This window comes from Bombina bombina, chromosome 9 (assembly GCF_027579735.1).
Source record: "Bombina bombina isolate aBomBom1 chromosome 9, aBomBom1.pri, whole genome shotgun sequence".
NCBI classification, from domain to species: Eukaryota; Metazoa; Chordata; class Amphibia; order Anura; family Bombinatoridae; genus Bombina; species Bombina bombina.
The window spans coordinates 140,086,884-140,105,067 of NC_069507.1; the positions used below are offsets into that span (position 1 = coordinate 140,086,884).

The 18,184-nt window shown below is 40.1% G+C and overlaps 1 protein-coding gene across 1 annotated transcript in view; it reads right to left on the minus strand.

Annotated features, from left to right (window-relative positions):
- Nucleotides 1-10,164: 10,164 nt before the first annotated feature.
- CPEB3 (cytoplasmic polyadenylation element binding protein 3) overlaps nt 10,165-18,184 on the minus strand; it is a 422,665-nt gene continuing 414,645 nt past the window's right edge. Inside the window, exon 12 of the mRNA XM_053692412.1 lies at nt 10,165-11,231. Coding sequence (XP_053548387.1) covers nt 11,004-11,231 — 228 coding nt within the window. The 3' untranslated portion in view covers nt 10,165-11,003. The remainder of the gene's footprint in view (nt 11,232-18,184) is intronic.

An 18,184-nucleotide genomic window follows, 5' to 3' on the forward strand; every position in this document is an offset into this window, starting at 1 on the left:
CCCACACACAGGAAATAAACCCACATGTCTCACACATAAATCAGTGCCTGCCGCTGCCTAATAAAATCCTTTCCCAAAGGATTATATTACTGTCCCAATAAATATTGCAGGCAATCTTTTAAGCTTCCTAGTGCTAGTCTCCCCACTTAGAAGAACTAAAGCACTTACCTGCATCTAGCTGTCCGGCAGGAGGACAGCCTACCTGGCATGAGAGGATGCCACTCCTCACAGTGACATGTAGAAAAAAAGAAAGAACAGACTAAACCTACTCTGGCTTTCCATACTAGGGCAGCAAAAATGTTAGGAAAATGCAGCAAGGCCCACCTCACAAATTCCTAACTGCTTGAAAGCTACCACAGCCCTACTGAAGAGACTAACGTGGAGTACAGCTAGACCCAGTCTTGACAGGAAAGATCAGAGCAAACCTACTCTGGCTTTCAAGATAATAAAATCTTGATTGAAGAAAAATCTTTTACAGACACCAAACTTCACCTCCTCCTTGCACTGAGGCAAAGTTAATGACTGCGGTTTGTGGGAAGGGAAGTGATACTTAACAGTTTAACTGTGGTGCTCTTTGCCTCCTCCTGCTGGCCAGGAGTGATATTCCCAACAGTAATTAATAACGTTGTGGACTCACCATATCTTAGGAAAGAAATGTTATTTTTCAATTCAAATTAAAAACATAATTTATGCTTACCTGATAAATTTATTTCTCTTGTAGTGTATCCAGTCCACGGATCATCCATTACTTATGGGATATTAACTCCTCCCCAACAGGAAGTGCAAGAGGATTCACCCAGCAGAGCTGCTATATAGCTCCTCCCCTAACTGCCATTACCAGTCATTCGACCGAAAACCATAGGGTGCAGTGGTGACTGTAGTTTAATGGAAAAATTACCTGCCTTAAAGTGACAGGGCGGGCCGTGGACTGGATACACTACAAGAGAAATAAATTTATCAGGTAAGCATAAATTATGTTTTCTCTTGTTAAGTGTATCCAGTCCACGGATCATCCATTACTTATGGGATACCAATACCAAAGCTAAAGTACACGGATGAAGGGAGGGACAGGCAGGCTCTTTATACGGAAGGAACCACTGCCTGAAGAACCTTTCTCCCAAAAACAGCCTCCGAAGAAGCAAAAGTGTCAAATTTGTAAAATTTGGAAAAAGTATGAAGAGAAGACCAAGTTGCAGCCTTGCAAATCTGTTCAACAGAAGCCTCATTCTTAAAGGCCCAAGTGGAAGCCACAGCTCTAGTAGAATGTGCTGTAATTCTTTCAGGAGGCTGCTGTCCAGCAGTCTCATAGGCTAACCGTATTATGCTACGAAGCCAAAAGGAGAGAGAGGTAGCCGAAGCTTTTTGACCTCTCCTCTGACCAGAATAAACGACAAACAGGGAAGACGTTTGTCGAAAATCCTTAGTTGCCTGTAGATAAAATTTCAGGGCACGGACTACATCTAGATTGTGTAGCAGACGTTCCTTTTTCGAAGAAGGATTAGGACACAAAGATGGAACCACAATCTCTTGATTGATATTCCTGTTAGTGACCACCTTAGGTAGGAACCCAGGTTTAGTACGCAAAACTACCTTGTCTGAATGAAAAATCAGATAAGGAGAATCACAATGTAAGGCAGATAACTCAGAGACTCTTCGAGCCGAGGAAATCGCCATTAAAAACAGAACTTTCCAAGATAACAACTTGATATCAATGGAATGAAGGGGTTCAAACGGAACCCCCTGTAAAACATTAAGAACTAAGTTCAAACTCCATGGTGGAGCAACAGTTTTAAACACAGGCTTGATCCTAGCTAAAGCCTGACAAAAAGCTTGAACGTCCGGAACTTCTGACAGACGTTTGTGTAAAAGAATGGACAGAGCTGAAATCTGTCCCTTTAAGGAACTAGCGGATAAACCCTTTTCTAAACCTTCTTGTAGAAAAGACAATATCCTCGGAATCCTAACCTTACTCCATGAGTAACTCTTGGATTCGCACCAATATAAGTATTTGCGCCATATCTTATGGTAAATCTTTCTGGTAACAGGCTTCCTAGCCTGTATTAAGGTATCAATAACTGACTCAGAAAAACCACGTTTTGATAAAATCAAGCGTTCAATTTCCAAGCAGTCAGCTTCAGAGAAATTAGATTTTGATGTTTGAAGGGACCCTGGATCAGAAGGTCCTGTTTCAGAAGTAGCGACCAAGGTGGACAGGATGACATGTCCACTAGATCTGCATACCAAGTCCTGCGTGGCCATGCAGGCGCTATTAGAATCACTGATGCTCTCTCCTGTTTGATTCTGGCAATTAATCGAGGAAGCATCGGGAAGGGTGGAAACACATAAGCCATCCCGAAGGTCCAAGGTGCTGTCAAAGCATCTATCAGAACCGCTCCCGGATCCCTGGATCTGGACCCGTAACGAGGAAGCTTGGCGTTCTGTCGAGACGCCATGAGATCTATCTCTGGTTTGCCCCAACGTCGAAGTATTTGGGCAAAGACCTCCGGATGAAGTTCCCACTCCCCCGGATGAAAAGTCTGACAACTTAAGAAATCCGCCTCCCAGTTCTCCACTCCCGGGATGTGGATTGCTGACAGGTGGCAAGAGTGAGACTCTGCCCAGCGAATTATCTTTGATACTTCCATCATTGCTAGGGAGCTTCTTGTCCCTCCCTGATGGTTGATGTAAGCTACAGTCGTGATGTTGTCCGACTGAAACCTGATGAACCCCCGAGTTGTTAACTGGGGCCAAGCCAGAAGGGCATTGAGAACTGCTCTCAATTCCAGAATGTTTATTGGTAGGAGACTCTCCTCCTGATTCCATTGTCCCTGAGCCTTCAGAGAATTCCAGACAGCGCCCCAACCTAGTAGGCTGGCGTCTGTTGTTACAATTGTCCAGTCCGGCCTGCTGAATGGCATCCCCCTGGACAGATGTGGCCGAGAAAGCCACCATAGAAGAGAATTTCTGGTCTCTTGATCCAGATTCAGAGTAGGGGACAAGTCTGAGTAATCCCCATTCCACTGACTTAGCATGCACAATTGCAGCGGTCTGAGATGTAGGCGTGCAAAGGGTACTATGTCCATTGCTGCTACCATTAAGCCGATCACCTCCATGCAATGAGCTACTGACGGGTGTTGAATGGAATGAAGGACACGGCATGCATTTTGAAGCTTTGTTAACCTGTCTTCTGTCAGGTAAATCTTCATTTCTACAGAATCTATAAGAGTCCCCAAGAAGGGAACTCTTGTGAGTGGAAAGAGAGAACTCTTCTTTTCGTTCACCTTGCATCCATGCAACCTTAGAAATGCCAGTACTAACTCTGTATGAGACTTGGCAGTTTGAAAGCTTGAAGCTTGTATCAGAATGTCGTCTAGGTACGGAGCTACCGCAATTCCTCGCGGTCTTAGTACCGCCAGAAGAGCACCCAGAACCTTTGTGAAGATTCTCGGAGCCGTAGCCAATCCGAATGGAAGAGCTACAAACTGGTAATGCCTGTCTAGAAAGGCAAACCTTAGATACCGGTAATGATCTTTGTGAATCGGTATGTGAAGGTAAGCATCCTTTAAATCCACTGTGGTCATGTACTGACCCTTTTGGATCATGGGTAAAATTGTCCGAATTGTTTCCATTTTGAACGATGGAACTCTTAGGAATTTGTTTAGGATCTTTAAATCCAAGATTGGCCTGAAAGTTCCCTCTTTTTTGGGAACCACAAACAGATTTGAGTAAAACCCTTGTCCTTGTTCCGACCGCGGAACCGGATGGATCACTCCCATTAATAAAAGATCTTGTACGCAGCGTAGAAACGCCTCTTTCTTTATTTGGTTTGTTGACAACCTTGACAGATTAAATCTCCCTCTTGGGGGAGAGAATTTGAAGTCTAGAAGGTATCCCTGAGATATGATCTCTAACGCCCAGGGATCCTGGACATCTCTTGCCCAAGCCTGGGCGAAGAGAGAAAGTCTGCCCCCCACTAGATCCGTTCCCGGATCGGGGGCCCTCGATTCATGCTGTCTTAGGGGCAGCAGCAGGTTTCCTGGCCTGCTTGCCCTTGTTCCAGGACTGGTTAGGTCTCCAGCCTTGTCTGTAGCGAGCAACAGCTCCTTCCTGTTTTGGTGCAGAGGAAGTTGATGCTGCTCCTGCTTTGAAATTACGAAAGGAACGAAAATTAGACTGTCTAGCCTTAGGTTTGGCTCTGTCTTGAGGCAGGGCATGGCCTTTACCTCCTGTAATGTCAGCGATAATTTCTTTCAACCCGGGCCCGAATAAGGTCTGCCCTTTGAAAGGTATATTAAGCAATTTAGATTTAGAAGTAACGTCAGCTGACCAGGATTTTAGCCACAGTGCTCTGCGTGCCTGAATGGCGAATCCGGAATTCTTAGCCGTAAGTTTAGTTAAATGTACTACGGCATCTGAAATAAATGAGTTAGCTAACTTAAGGGCTTTAAGCTTGTGTGTAATCTCATCTAATGGAGCCGATTCAAGTGTCTCTTCCAGAGACTCAAACCAAAATGCTGCTGCAGCCGTGACAGGCGCAATGCATGCAAGAGGTTGCAATATAAAACCTTGTTGAACAAACATTTTCTTAAGGTAACCCTCTAACTTTTTATCCATTGGATCTGAAAAGGCACAGCTATCCTCCACCGGGATAGTGGTACGCTTAGCTAAAGTAGAAACTGCTCCCTCCACCTTAGGGACCGTTTGCCATAAGTCCCGTGTGGTGGCGTCTATTGGAAACATCTTTCTAAATATCGGAGGGGGTGAGAACGGCACACCGGGTCTATCCCACTCCTTAGTAACAATTTCAGTAAGTCTCTTAGGTATAGGAAAAATGTCAGTACTCGCCGGTACCGCAAAATATTTATCCAACCTACACATTTTCTCTGGTATTGCAACTGTGTTACAATCATTCAGAGCCGCTAACACCTCCCCTAGTAATACACGGAGGTTTTCCAGCTTAAATTTAAAATTTGAAATATCTGAATCCAGTTTGTTTGGATCAGAACCGTCACCCGCAGAATGAAGCTCTCCGTCCTCATGTTCTGCAAATTGTGACGCAGTGTCTGACATGGCCCTAATATTATCAGCGCACTCTGTTCTCACCCCAGAGTGATCACGCTTACCTCTTAGTTCTGGTAATTTAGCCAAAACTTCAGTCATAACAGTAGCCATATCCTGTAATGTGATTTGTAATGGCCGCCCAGATGTACTCGGCGCTACAATATCACGCACCTCCCGAGCGGGAGATGCAGGTACTGACACGTGAGGCGAGTTAGTCGGCATAACTCTCCCCTCGTTGTTTGGTGAAATATGTTCAATTTGTACAGATTGACTTTTATTTAAAGTAGCATCAATACAGTTAGTACATAAATTTCTATTGGGCTCCACTTTGGCTTTAGCACATATAGCACAGATATCTTCCTCTGAATCAGACATGTTTAACACACTAGCAAATAAACTAGCAATAATAATAATTTACTATAATATGAAAACGTACTGTGCCTATAAGAAGCACAGAAAAAGTTATGACAGTTGAAAATTAATAAACTGAAAAGTTATAGCATCAAATCTTTGTAAAAAACACAATTTTAGCAAAGGATTGCTCCCATTAGCAAAGGATAATTAACCCTGATAGCAGAAAAAAAAAAAAAAAGAGTTCTGTAGAGATGAACCGGATCATGCAGGGAAGACAATAAACTTCTGACTGAATTTTTTGATGCGTAGCAAAAGCGCCAAAAAAGGCCCCTCCCCTTCACACATAACAGTGAGAGAGATCAGTAAACTGTCATAAATTAAATAAAACGACTGCCAAGTGGAAAAAAATAGTGCCCAAAACATTTTTTCACCCAGTACCTCAGAAAATTAAACGATTTTACATGCCAGCAAAAAACGTTTAACATTAATAAATTGAGTGTCATTAAAAAGCCTGTTGCTAGTCCCTGCAAATTAGGCTAAAGTTTTATGCATACAGTATAATTCCAGTGAAGTGCCATTCCCCAGAATACTGAAGTGTAAAATATACATACATGACAGCCTGATACCAGTTGCTGCTACTGCATTTAAGGCTGAGTTTACATTATATCGGTATGGCAGAATTTTCTCATCAATTCCATTGTCAGAAAATAATAAGCTGCTACATACCTCTTTGCAGATTAATCTGCCCGCTGTCCCCTGATCTGAAGTTTACCTCTCCTCAGATGGCCGAGAAACAGCAATATGATCTTAACTACTCCGGCTAAAATCATAGAAAAACTCAGGTAGATTCTTCTTCAAATTCTACCAGAGAAGGAATAACACACTCCGGTGCTATTATAAAATAACAAACTTTTGATTGAAGGTATTAAACTAAGTATAATCACCACAGTCCTCTCACACATCCTATCTATTCGTTGGGTGCAAGAGAATGACTGGGAATGGCAGTTAGGGGAGAAGCTATATAGCAGCTCTGCTGGGTGAATCCTCTTGCACTTCCTGTTGGGGAGGAGTTAATATCCCATAAGTAATGGATGATCCGTGGACTGGATACACTTAACAAGAGAAATACTCTTTACCTTGTCTTTTCACCTTTATATTGCTCCATAGCTACAGTAATGGTTATAATAGGCATCCACTGAATCCTTCAGCTGCTCGACAGACGTCCTGTGTAAAATTACCACGGCACTTACCGCACTCGAGGTCTACATGCTGGTATGTAACTGCCTGCCACCGTTCTCCTAATGCCTGGAACTTCCGCCTCTCTAAGGATGCTCCTATTTCGGTTGTCCACTGTTGTTCAAAGTTAGAGCGGTCTGCCTACCCGCATTTTGCCATAATCCCTTGCATCCATGGGCTTTGTCAGGACTCTTTTTGTTTAGGGATACTGTGAGAAGTTTGGTATTCCCTACTCTCTCTTGCTTCATTGTTCAAAATATACCATTAGAACCTGAACCATGGCAAGTATTAAGAAAAAGAAAACAAACAAAAAACTAACTAACATTTTGTAGAAACAGCCACACTGGGTTTTGGGTACATGTATTAAAAAAAAACACACACACACGCCTTTAATGCTTAATTGCCATGTAATGAAAATGTTTTGATTAATAAAAGCCGTAAAAATATTTCAAGAGATGGCCTTTTTAATTAGAAAAAAAGTGTTTTTTTTTTTAGAATGTGTGTTCAGACAGAGAGTATTGTAAAATCATTTCTTTTCTACTTCATTCATTTTTATTGCCCAAATGATCATTACATTTTGTTATAATCACTTTTACATAACCAACCATTTTAATCACTGTCACACCAATGTAAAACACATCAGCAAGTAATACATAAAGCTTTGCTTTTCAAAAACTAGACACTTTAGTAACAATATTACAAATTTTTTTAGCTTCAAAAAATAACTGAAATGAAAAAAATAAACTTTTTAAAGAATCAGCATCATAAAATTAATTTATTCCAAGTAAAAATACAAAATAATATTAATGACATTGACCAGATCTGAAAGTACCCTTGAGAAACAACAGTATTAATGGTTGCGAAAGCACTCTAAAGAAAATACAAAATAAAATGAAAAAATATGTAAATATGTTTAATTTTTTTTTTCTTAGCAAAAAATCTTTCTAAAAATAACAATGAAAAAATTTGTCTTAGTACAAAGGCTACATTACTATTGAAAAAATACCAGCATGAAGAAAAAGATACATATTTGACAGTAGAAAAATGATCTTACAGAACCCACAATGTTTGCAATGAAAATAAACCTGCAATAAAGATTTATGCCTTTTTTCTTTTTTATATACAAACAGTACAAACAGTATTGCACATAACAACAAATAAGATTAAATCTGCCTTCAAATATTGACTAATTCAAGTCTAACACGAGAAAAGGCAACGAACTGAACTGATACATCCAACGGCTTATTTATAGTCAAGTTGCAGTTCAAAACACATATTTAAAAAATAATATATATATATATATATTTTTTTTTATTTGGGTGTCAGGTGACCCTGTTAACATATTTCATAGTAAGGATCCAGCAATAAATTACTAGACTTCTTGATAATAGACACAGCTCTGGGACAAGTAGATTTACAAAATGGAGGGGGTCATTTTATAATTTAACAAACTAAAAAAAGTATTCTTTTTAAAAAAATACAAACAGAAGAATTCTTTCACAATTCTGGTCAGTCATGCTTAATCATCTCTTGATTATAATTATACAAATTAAGGAAATATTTTTCCCATTCTCTATTCACAACATTCAGCACCAAACAGGAGATTTATTTATGTGTGTGTATTTATATATATATATATATATATATATATATATATATATATATATATATATATACACACATACACACACATATCAACCTAATACATACATCATTGTTACTTAAATCTTAGGCATCTTAATAAATGCATAAGTGGGGATATTTTTAAAACAATGATTGATTCTTTCACATACTATAAATAGGTAGATTTTTATTTTTTTGTTAGTCATGTTTTATTAAAGCTAGAACGCTCTACTTTCTTAATTTTCCAGCCAAAAAAAGCAATTAAACAAACCAAAATTGATAATAGCTATTGTAAATAATTTTTAGCAAAATTAAATTAAATATATATATTTCTGCATAAACTTACTTAGAAAATATTTTCTTTCCTATATTCAAAATTGAGGTATTGCAAAAGATCATGTCAAAGTTTTCCTTTCATTTATATATATATATATAAAAAAAATAAAAGCTAACTGGAAAACTGCTTAGATACAAAGAGTAGTGCATAACAAAATACATTTTACAGATGACAAAAAATAAAGAAACACTTTGGGCTTATAAAAGTTACCCGAAGGGCTAAAATTAACCCCCAAAAGATATGCAGGTCTCCAATGCAGGGGGGCATTCTGCAACGTAACCCTAGCACTACATGCTTTAGATAGAATACACTCTTCTTAAAGCAAATAAAGGCTTTTCTAAGTTAATTATTTGCAGCTATTAAAAAAATAATAAAATCTGACTCCAAACTAAAGGGAAAAAAAGCTCTTCCATGGCCCAAATATTTTAAATGGAGAATGTTTTTCTAGACAATTTTTTTTTTTAAATAAAAAAATAAAAAATAATTATTTGCTGCAGATATCTGCCGTAAAGGAATTTATGGAATTAAACTTTCTTGCAACATAAGAAGAGAGCAGATAAATGAGTGTTATGTTGCCTTGCATTATACAATATTTCCTTTCTACAGAACCTTTAGACTATGCTTTAAAAATATCTATGGTAGCAGATCTAACACATTCAAGCTTTACAGGATATTCTCAGGAAAAAAAATAATTTCTTTCACATCAGAAAATCGTATTACCTTCTCATAAATGCAGACATTTGTATAGATTTTGTCATTTGCTATATATGTAACATTTTACAGACATTATCTTCTCATTATTGGTAGTGTGTAAAAATAGGGAAACATTACCAAGATAAAAATAATTAAAAAAATAATACAGGGTAAAAAAAACAAAAAAAAAAACACATTTACAACAGGGCAAAAAACCAGAAGAGGAGGTTGCAACTAAGAAAGAGCTCTTGTTTTTCGTTTAAGTACCAGCTATAAGCTGTCAGATATACATAGATGTTTTAACAGTTACATCTGATCACAATACTTGACATAATCACTTACTACATAAAAAATTGCACAATATAACAGAGCACCGCAAAATATATATATATATTTTTAATCTACCATTCATGATTATTTTAGATCATCCTACATCTAGTTTTCATTACTGGTTGTAAATACAAAAAAGGTCTGTAATGGGCTAATTCTTTTTAGAATCCTTCCTCCAGTCATAATTTTATAGATAAGCTTTTTCATTGTTTATATAGTTTCTTCATTTATTTGTGCACTGTGGTCAGGTTTAATTGATTATAAAGAATGTTTTTATTGCATGCAATAACCTGAATACTTAAAACATGCAGTCAAAAATACTGACCTTCCTTAGAAGTTCTATACCAATTTCCAGCAGCTGTGTATATATGTATATATATATATATATATATATATATACACATAATACATATATATATATATATATATATATATATACACATATATATATATATATATATATATACACACACACACGTATATATATATACATATATATATATATATATATATATATATATATACACACATAATACATATATATACATATATATTTTTATTTTTTATTTTTCACTCACAGATACTCTACCCTGAATAGAGTATTCCGGTATTATTAATACCATTTTAAATAGCAGCAAAAGCTATTGCAGCATAAATTTATATAACACTAAAAAGTCTATATCTCTCACACCCCACCCTCAAAAAAATAAAAAATAATAAAAAAAATATTAAACAGGTAAAAGAAAATTTAAGTCTGATCCACCTTATAAAATATTAATCATCTACGTCCCAAAAACGCAAATAAAGACGTAACTGCATATCCCCATAAATGCTGAGGATGTTGTAGGCTCGTTTAGCAGTGAAGGGATTTTAACTTGATTGTAGGGATTGTAATATTTGCTTGAAGCTTTAGTACAATTTTTGCTACATTTTCCACTGACTTGGTATATACCTTTGGTAAAGTCACCTTGTAGGGGTGGAGGGTAGTGTAAGTTATTTAAAAATTAAGTGCATGCTCCAGTTTAGAACAGAGATTTTCTCACCACAACTTAGCTGAGATGGAGATGTTCCTCAGCCATATTGTCTATTGACAAACAGTTCTTTGAAGGAAATTAAGGTACCAAAGTAGACATTTGTATAAATCAAAGTGCAAAAATTAGGACAGTTACACTCTGTATGGTTGCATTATACTGGACACTAAGTTCAGTAAGGTGACTGTAAATAATAACAATAATACAAAAGAACTAAAAAGGACCAATTTCTTCTGTAGATCCGAGGGAGAAAAAAAAAAACATTTCCAAAACTTTTCTTGCCTTCTACCCTCAGTCTCCGTCCACTTTATTATGTGTGACAACATCAAGCTAGGTGCTCAGCTCCAACGGAAGGGTACGTGGCGCGGTCTGTCACCGCCTTCCTTAACCAGTGGCTTATGGAACTCCCTGCCAGCACGAGAGTGAATGCTGGCCCAGCAGTACTCGCAGTAATATTGCAGGCAGGTAACATTGGCACAGAAGAATGGAGCAAACTTCCCACCACAGCGTGTGCCTTGGCATTCATCACACATTTGATCATCCAGCACATATGGCTTCACTTCCACCTGCAAAAGGAAGAAAAATACAAAATGTATTGCAGTCATAGATCATAAAAGTTGTTATTCACATACATATGGAAAAAACATTTTCAGTTGATGTGAAACTTTGATAGTTTGTTACAGACATCACTTAAAGGGACATAGAGCCACACATTTTCCTCTCACTTCAATAGATGACAAGAAAATGAAGCAACATTGATAATAGAAGGATCAGCAAGACACTACTGGGAGCTAGCTGAACACAACAGTAAGCCAGTAACAAGAGGCACATACGTGCAGCCACCAATCAGCAGCCAGCTTCTGAGCCTTCCTAAATATGCTTTTCAACAAAGGATACCAAAAGAACAAAGCAAATTAGATCATGGAAGTAAATTGGGAAGTTGTTTAAAATGGTACGTTATATCTGAACCATGAAATCATTTTTTTTGGCTTTCATGTCCCTTTCACTATAATATATAAGCAAAAAAAAAACCCATGGACAATATTCACTAAAATTATAAGCCTTCCTTTAATAAGAGAAAGATATATTTCCTATCACACATTTTTAGTGAATATGATCCACAAATAACAGGATTTTTTTTTAGCTTATTAACTTATGCTTTGGCCCTAACAAAGCTTGAACAAGTCTAGGTAAAGTAAAGTAATCCATTGTCTTTCTAGCATGTTTACATTTTAAATATGCCAGTATCAATATTAAAACATTAAATATTTTTAAACCCTTAACTACACCCCAAAGTATCAGATGTAGGCCCAAGTCTATAGACTCCTGCTTGTCCCTGTTTGTGTAAAAGGTCTTTTCAAATGCAGGGGAGGGGGAGGGGGTCTGCTCTTCCTGCTTTCTCAGCCACTTTCAGTGGGTGTTCCAGCCTATTCTCATCAACAGTGTGAAATTGGGAGCTTCTAAGTAAGTTTTTAGAAGGTTTTATACTAGGATTTTTAGATCAGTATCTGTGCATATTCTTCTTTACAGTAGTATCTATTACATGCAGTTATATGAAAATTGCTATATCCTGTCCCTTTAACTCTTGTTTTTCCATTTGGGAAGCAGGCCTTTGGCAGTGTCAGATTTAATATCTCTGGCAGCATGATTCACAAATCCGTCTGGGAAAGACACACACACAGCCACGCGAGTGTCCTTGCTTTTAAAAGAGGCGTGTGCTCATGCGGTTGATATTTTAGGCAGATTAGTAACCACAATAAAATGTGTCAATCTAGAAACCTCAAAATAAGGTTGAAGAAAGGAAAACCACTTTGATACAATTTGCAAAGAGTGTGCGAACAGCAGCAAAAGACTGAAAGTAAGCTGCTTAATACATTGCTACTCTAAGTACTGACTTAGGACATTCTAATGTGTCCTAATCTATAGAGTATTAAAGAATTAGATCAGGAATAATAAATGAATGGACCTGTGTGAAATAGATGGCTTACATCTATGATAGGAGTACTGGTCAAATTTTAATATAACTATTTAAAGTGGCAAGGATGGAAGGTTTAATACAGATTTGTTAAAACGATAAGACTAACCATTTTGGCACCAGACAATTTTGACCAATTTATATTCTCTCTCTTTTGGATGTGCTTATCTACCAGCATTTCTTGTTTATAAATATCGCAACGCAGAGTAGGAACTCTTAGAAAACAGGCAAGGTCTAAAGTGAGACACACAAAGTGCAAGACAGGAGACATCAACAACTTAAAGGGATAGCCCACTCCAAATGTTTTATTGTTTAAAAAGATAGATACTCCCTTATTACCCATTCCCTAGTTTTGCATAACCGACAAGGTTATATTCATATACTTTTAACCTCTGTGATTACCTTTTATCTAAGCCTCTTCTGACAGCCCCCTTACCACATGGCTATTTATTATCTATTGACTTGCATTTTAGCCAATTATTGCTGTGTCCCGCACAACTCCATGGGAGGCAGCACAATGTTATCTATATAGCACAAATGAATTAGCAGTCTCTTGTTGTGAAAAGCTAATATAAAAAGCATGTGATAATAGGCAGTCTGTAGTGGCTTAGAAACACAGAGAAATGTAGAGGCTTAAATGTCAGAAAGAATATTAATATAACATTGTTGGTTGTGCAAACCTAGGGAATAAGGCCTTATCTATCTTCCTAAACAAAAAATAATTTTGGTGTAGACTGCCCCTTTAAAGTAATAATAAATGGGCAGGGATATGGACTCTCACCATCACAAAATAAATACATTCACCTGGTAAGCATACATATGGTTTTCTTTAAAAATGATGGGATAGGATTTTCTGATCAAGGCCTTAAACCAGGCTGTTAAAGTAATAGCTATAGCCTTGTGGGGTCCAGAAAAGTGAACAAAAAGGGTAGAAGAAAGTCTAAAAGATTTTGTAGTTTCCATAGAAAACCAAAGAAACTAAAACTGGTTTGTTGAGAAGATGCTCAGTAAAAAAAAACTTTAGAAGCTAGACACAAAGGAGGCACGGAAAACATAAATTATGCTTACCTGATAATTTAATTTCCATCTGTGGGAGTCCATGGCTTCATTCATTACTTGTGGGAATTAAGGAGGCAAAGACACCCCAGCCAAAGGCTTAAATACCTCCCCTACTTCCCTCATCCCCAAATCATGCCAAGGGAACAAGGAACAGTAGGAGAAATATCAGGGTATAGATGGTGCCACAAGAACAAAAATAAATTTAGGTCCGCCCACTGGAGAAACGGGCGGGAGCCGTGGACTCTCCTCCCACAGATGGAAATTAAATTATCAGGTAAGCATAATTTATGTTTTCCATCTTAATGGGAGGAGAGTCCACGGCTTCATTCATTACTTGTGGGAAACAAATACCCAAGCTCAAGAGGACACTGAATGAAAAATACGGGAGGGCAAAAGGAGGCGGACCCTAGTCTGCAAAACCTTTCTCCTAAAAGCCACTTCCGCCGAAGCAAGGACATCAAATTTGTAAAATTTAGCAAAAGAATGTAAGGAGGACCAAGTAGCCGCCTTACAAATCTGCCACATAGAGGCCTCATTCTTAAAGGCCCATGAAGAAGCCACAGCCCTAGTTGAGTGAGCCGTAATCCTCTGAAGAGGCTTATGTCCCGCTGTCTCATAAGCCAGGCGAATAATGCTCCTCAACCAAAAGGATAGGGAAGTGGAAGAGGCCCTCTGCCCCCTGCACTTCCCGAATACACTACAAATAAAGACAAGGTCTGTCTGAATTCTTTCGTGGCCTGAAGATAGAACTTCAAGGCTCAAACCACATCCAAATTATGAAGTAACCTTTCCTTTGAGGAAGAAGGGTTATGACAAGGAAGGAACTACTATCTCCTGATTGATGTTACGATTCGACACAACCTTGGGAAGAAATCCCAACCCAGTGTGAAAAACAGTGAACCAGGTAAGGAGGCTCACATTGCAAGGCCGCCAACTCAGAGACTCTGCGTGCCGATGCAATAGCTAAAAGGAATAGAACATTCCAGGAAAGAATTTTAATGTCAAACGAATGCATAGGCTCAAACTGAGCCCTTTGCAAAATCTTAATTACCAAGTTTAAGCTCCAAGGGGGAGCGGAATTCCTAAAGACAGGCCTGATCCTAGACAGAGTCTGAACAAAGGCCTTAATATATCAGGAAGCTCTGCAAGCTTCTTGTGCAACAGAACAGATAAAGCCGAAATCTGTCCCTTTAAGGAACTGACGGCAAGTCCCTTCTCTAACCCATCCTGGAGGAAGGACAGGATCCTGGATACCTTAACCTTATGCCAGGGGATATCCACATTCCTCACACCAGGACATGTAGGTCCTCCACACCTTATGATAGATGCGACGAGAGACCGGTTTCCTGGCTTGAATGAGAGTATCAATCAGTCTTTCAGAAAAACCTCTCTTGGCTAGGACTAAGCGTTCAATCTCCACGCAGTCAGACTCAGAGAATAGAGATTTTGTTTTAGAAAGGGACCCTGTAACAGCAGATCTCTGCGACAAGGTAACCTCAATGGCGGAGATGATGACATCACCAACTAATTTGCAAACCACATCCTCCGCGGCCAAGACGGAGCAATTAGAATAGCCGAAGCTTGCTCCTGCTAGATGCGGGCCACTACTCTAGGTAGAAGTGGTAACGGTGGAAATATGTAGACTAGGTTGAACTCCCAAGGGACCGCTAATGCATCTATCAGCTCTGCCTGGGGATCCCTGGACCATGACCCATATCTGGGTAGCTTGAAGTTGAGTCTGGACGCCATAAGATCCATCTCCGGCGTCCCCCATCTGATGCAGATTTCCACAAACACCTCGGGATGGAGAGACCATTCCCCCAAATGAAACTATTGTCTGCTGAGAAAATCCGCTTCCCAGTTGTCCACACCCGGAATGTGGATCGCTCATAGCAAACAGTTGTGTGCCCACTCCAGAGTCCGAGAAACTTCCCTCATGGCTAGGGAGCTACTCATTCCCCCCTGATAGTTGATGTAAGCCACCAAGGTAATGCTGTCCGACTGGAATCTGATGGATCGGGACGACCCCAGAAGGGGCCAAGCCCTCAGAGTGTTAAGGATCGCTCAAAGTTCCAAAATATTGATCGGGAGGAGCGACTCCTCTCGAGTCCACCTGCCCTGTGTCTTCCTGGCACCCCAAACAGTTACCCATCCTGACAGACTTGCTTCCGTGGTCACAATCTCCCAGGATGGCCTCAAAAAGGATGTCCCCCGGAACAGTTGGCCTGGGCAGATCCACCAAGAGAGGGATTCCCTCACTCAGTTGTCCAGAGAAACCTGTTGGGATAGGTCTGAGTGATCGCCATTCCATTGTCTCAACATGCACAACTAAAGAGGTCTGAGATGGAACCTGGCGAATGGAATGACATCTATGCTGGATACAATGAGCTCAATCACCTTCATACACTGGGCCACAGATGGCCACGAGGAGGACTGAAGGGCAAGACAGCTGGATGCAATCTTGCAACATCTCTGATCTGTCAGGAATATCTTCATAGATATGGACTCTATTATCATGCCCAGGAATTCCACTCTGTTGCTGGGAACCAGGGAACTCTTTCCTACATTTACCTTCCATCCATGGGATAGAAGAAGAGCCTCTGCGAGACTTTAGGACGGAGCCTGAACCAGGATGTCGTCCAGATAAGGTGCCACTGCAATACCTCTGGCTCTCGCCACTGCGAGCAGCACTCCCAGAACCTTCGTAAAGACTCTTGTGGCAGTCGCCAGGCCGAACAGTAGGGCCACAAACTGGAAGTGTTGGTCCAAAAATGCAAATCTTAGGAACCTGAAGTGATCCATGTGGATTGGCACGTGAAGGTAAGCATCCTTCAAATCTATTGTAGTCAAGAACTGTCCCTCTTGAACTAGGAGCAGAATCGACCTGAGGGTCTTCATCTTGAACGATGGGACTGACAGAAACTTGTTTAGGCACTTTAGGTCTAGAATCAGACGAAACATGCCCTCCTTCTTTGGGACCACAAAAGGGTTTGAATAATACCCCAGACCTCTTTCTGCCAGAGGTACTGGTATGATTACCCTGAGAAAGGAGAGATTCCTTACGCACTCTAGAAAGGCATCTCTCTTCTCTGGTCTTGATGATAGGTTTGACAGAAGGAATATGCCCCTGGGCGGATGAGTCTTGAACCCTATCCTGTAACCCTGGGCGATGACCTCCTGAAGTCTCTCATCCAGGCCTCCGCAAAAAGAGAGATAGTCTGCCCCCTACGCGATCCATAGATGGATCGGGGGCCGCCCCTTTATGACGATTTTGTCTTGGTGGGCTTCTTGCTCTGCTTGGCTTTGTTCCAAGATTGCTGGCGTTGGGACTTGTCCGAACGAAAAGTAGCCCCCTTAGGTTTATTCTTCTTATCCTGCAGTAGGAAAGCACCCTTGCCTCCCGTGACTGTAGATATAATAGTGTCCAGGCACGGACCGAAAAAAAACTTTTCCCTGAAAAAGGAGGGAAAGTAATCTAGACTTGCAAGTGATGTCAGCAGACCAAGTCTTTAACCACAGAGCCCTACAGGCTAGAACAGAAAAACCTGATGTCTTGGCATTCAGGCGAATTCTGCATATTTGCATCACAGATGAATGAATTAGCTACCCTTAAGGCCTTAATTTGTTCCCGTATCTCCTCAAGGGGAGTTTCCACCTCAACCATAGCTGAGAAAGCGCCACACCAGTAGGTAGCAGCCCCAGCTGTCGCAGCGACCGCCGCTGCCGGTTGAAAAACAAACTCCGTGAGCTGAAACATCTTTCTCAACATGGACTCCAATTTTTTGTCCATGGGCTCCTTGAACAAAGAGCTATCTTTGAGCGGGATAGTTGTGCGCTTAGCGAGGGTGGAGATAGCACCATTTACCTTAGGGATGGCCCCCACAGCTCAAGCTGAGAGTCCGGAACGGGGGAACAGTTTGTTTTAAAATAAGTAGAGGTAGAAAAGGATGAGCCAAGTTTCTCCCATTCGTTCTTAATAATATTAGCCATCTTAACGGGGACCGGGAAGGTCTGAGGCAGCACCCTGTCCTCGTAAACCCTATCTAATTTAGGGATTGAAGGTTCCTCCGGTAGTTTCGTTTCCGGAACCTCTAACATAGCAAGCACCTCTTTCAACAGAAAGCGCAAATGCTCCATCTTAAAGTCTGGCTCCTCCGCAGCCGGAGGTCTTGATGTTGCCGATTCCGACCCAGAAAAAGCGTCTTCCGAAGAGTCGGAGTCGTCTTCATCAGCAGATAATCTATCAGAGACATCCAATGGAATAGATGATCCCTGGGTTGGATAGCTATGTTTCACCTTCAACTTGCGCTTAGCAGGGCATGGTAAGGCATTGAAGGCCACAGAGACCGCCGTTTGTAACTGCTCAGCAAAATCTGGCAGCCACAGGACCCCTCCCGCGGGAGGATTAGTAGTGCTCTGAGAAGCTGCATGTGTAATCGGAGATGAATGTAGGGAACGCACCTCGCGGGATGGAGAACCCTCAGA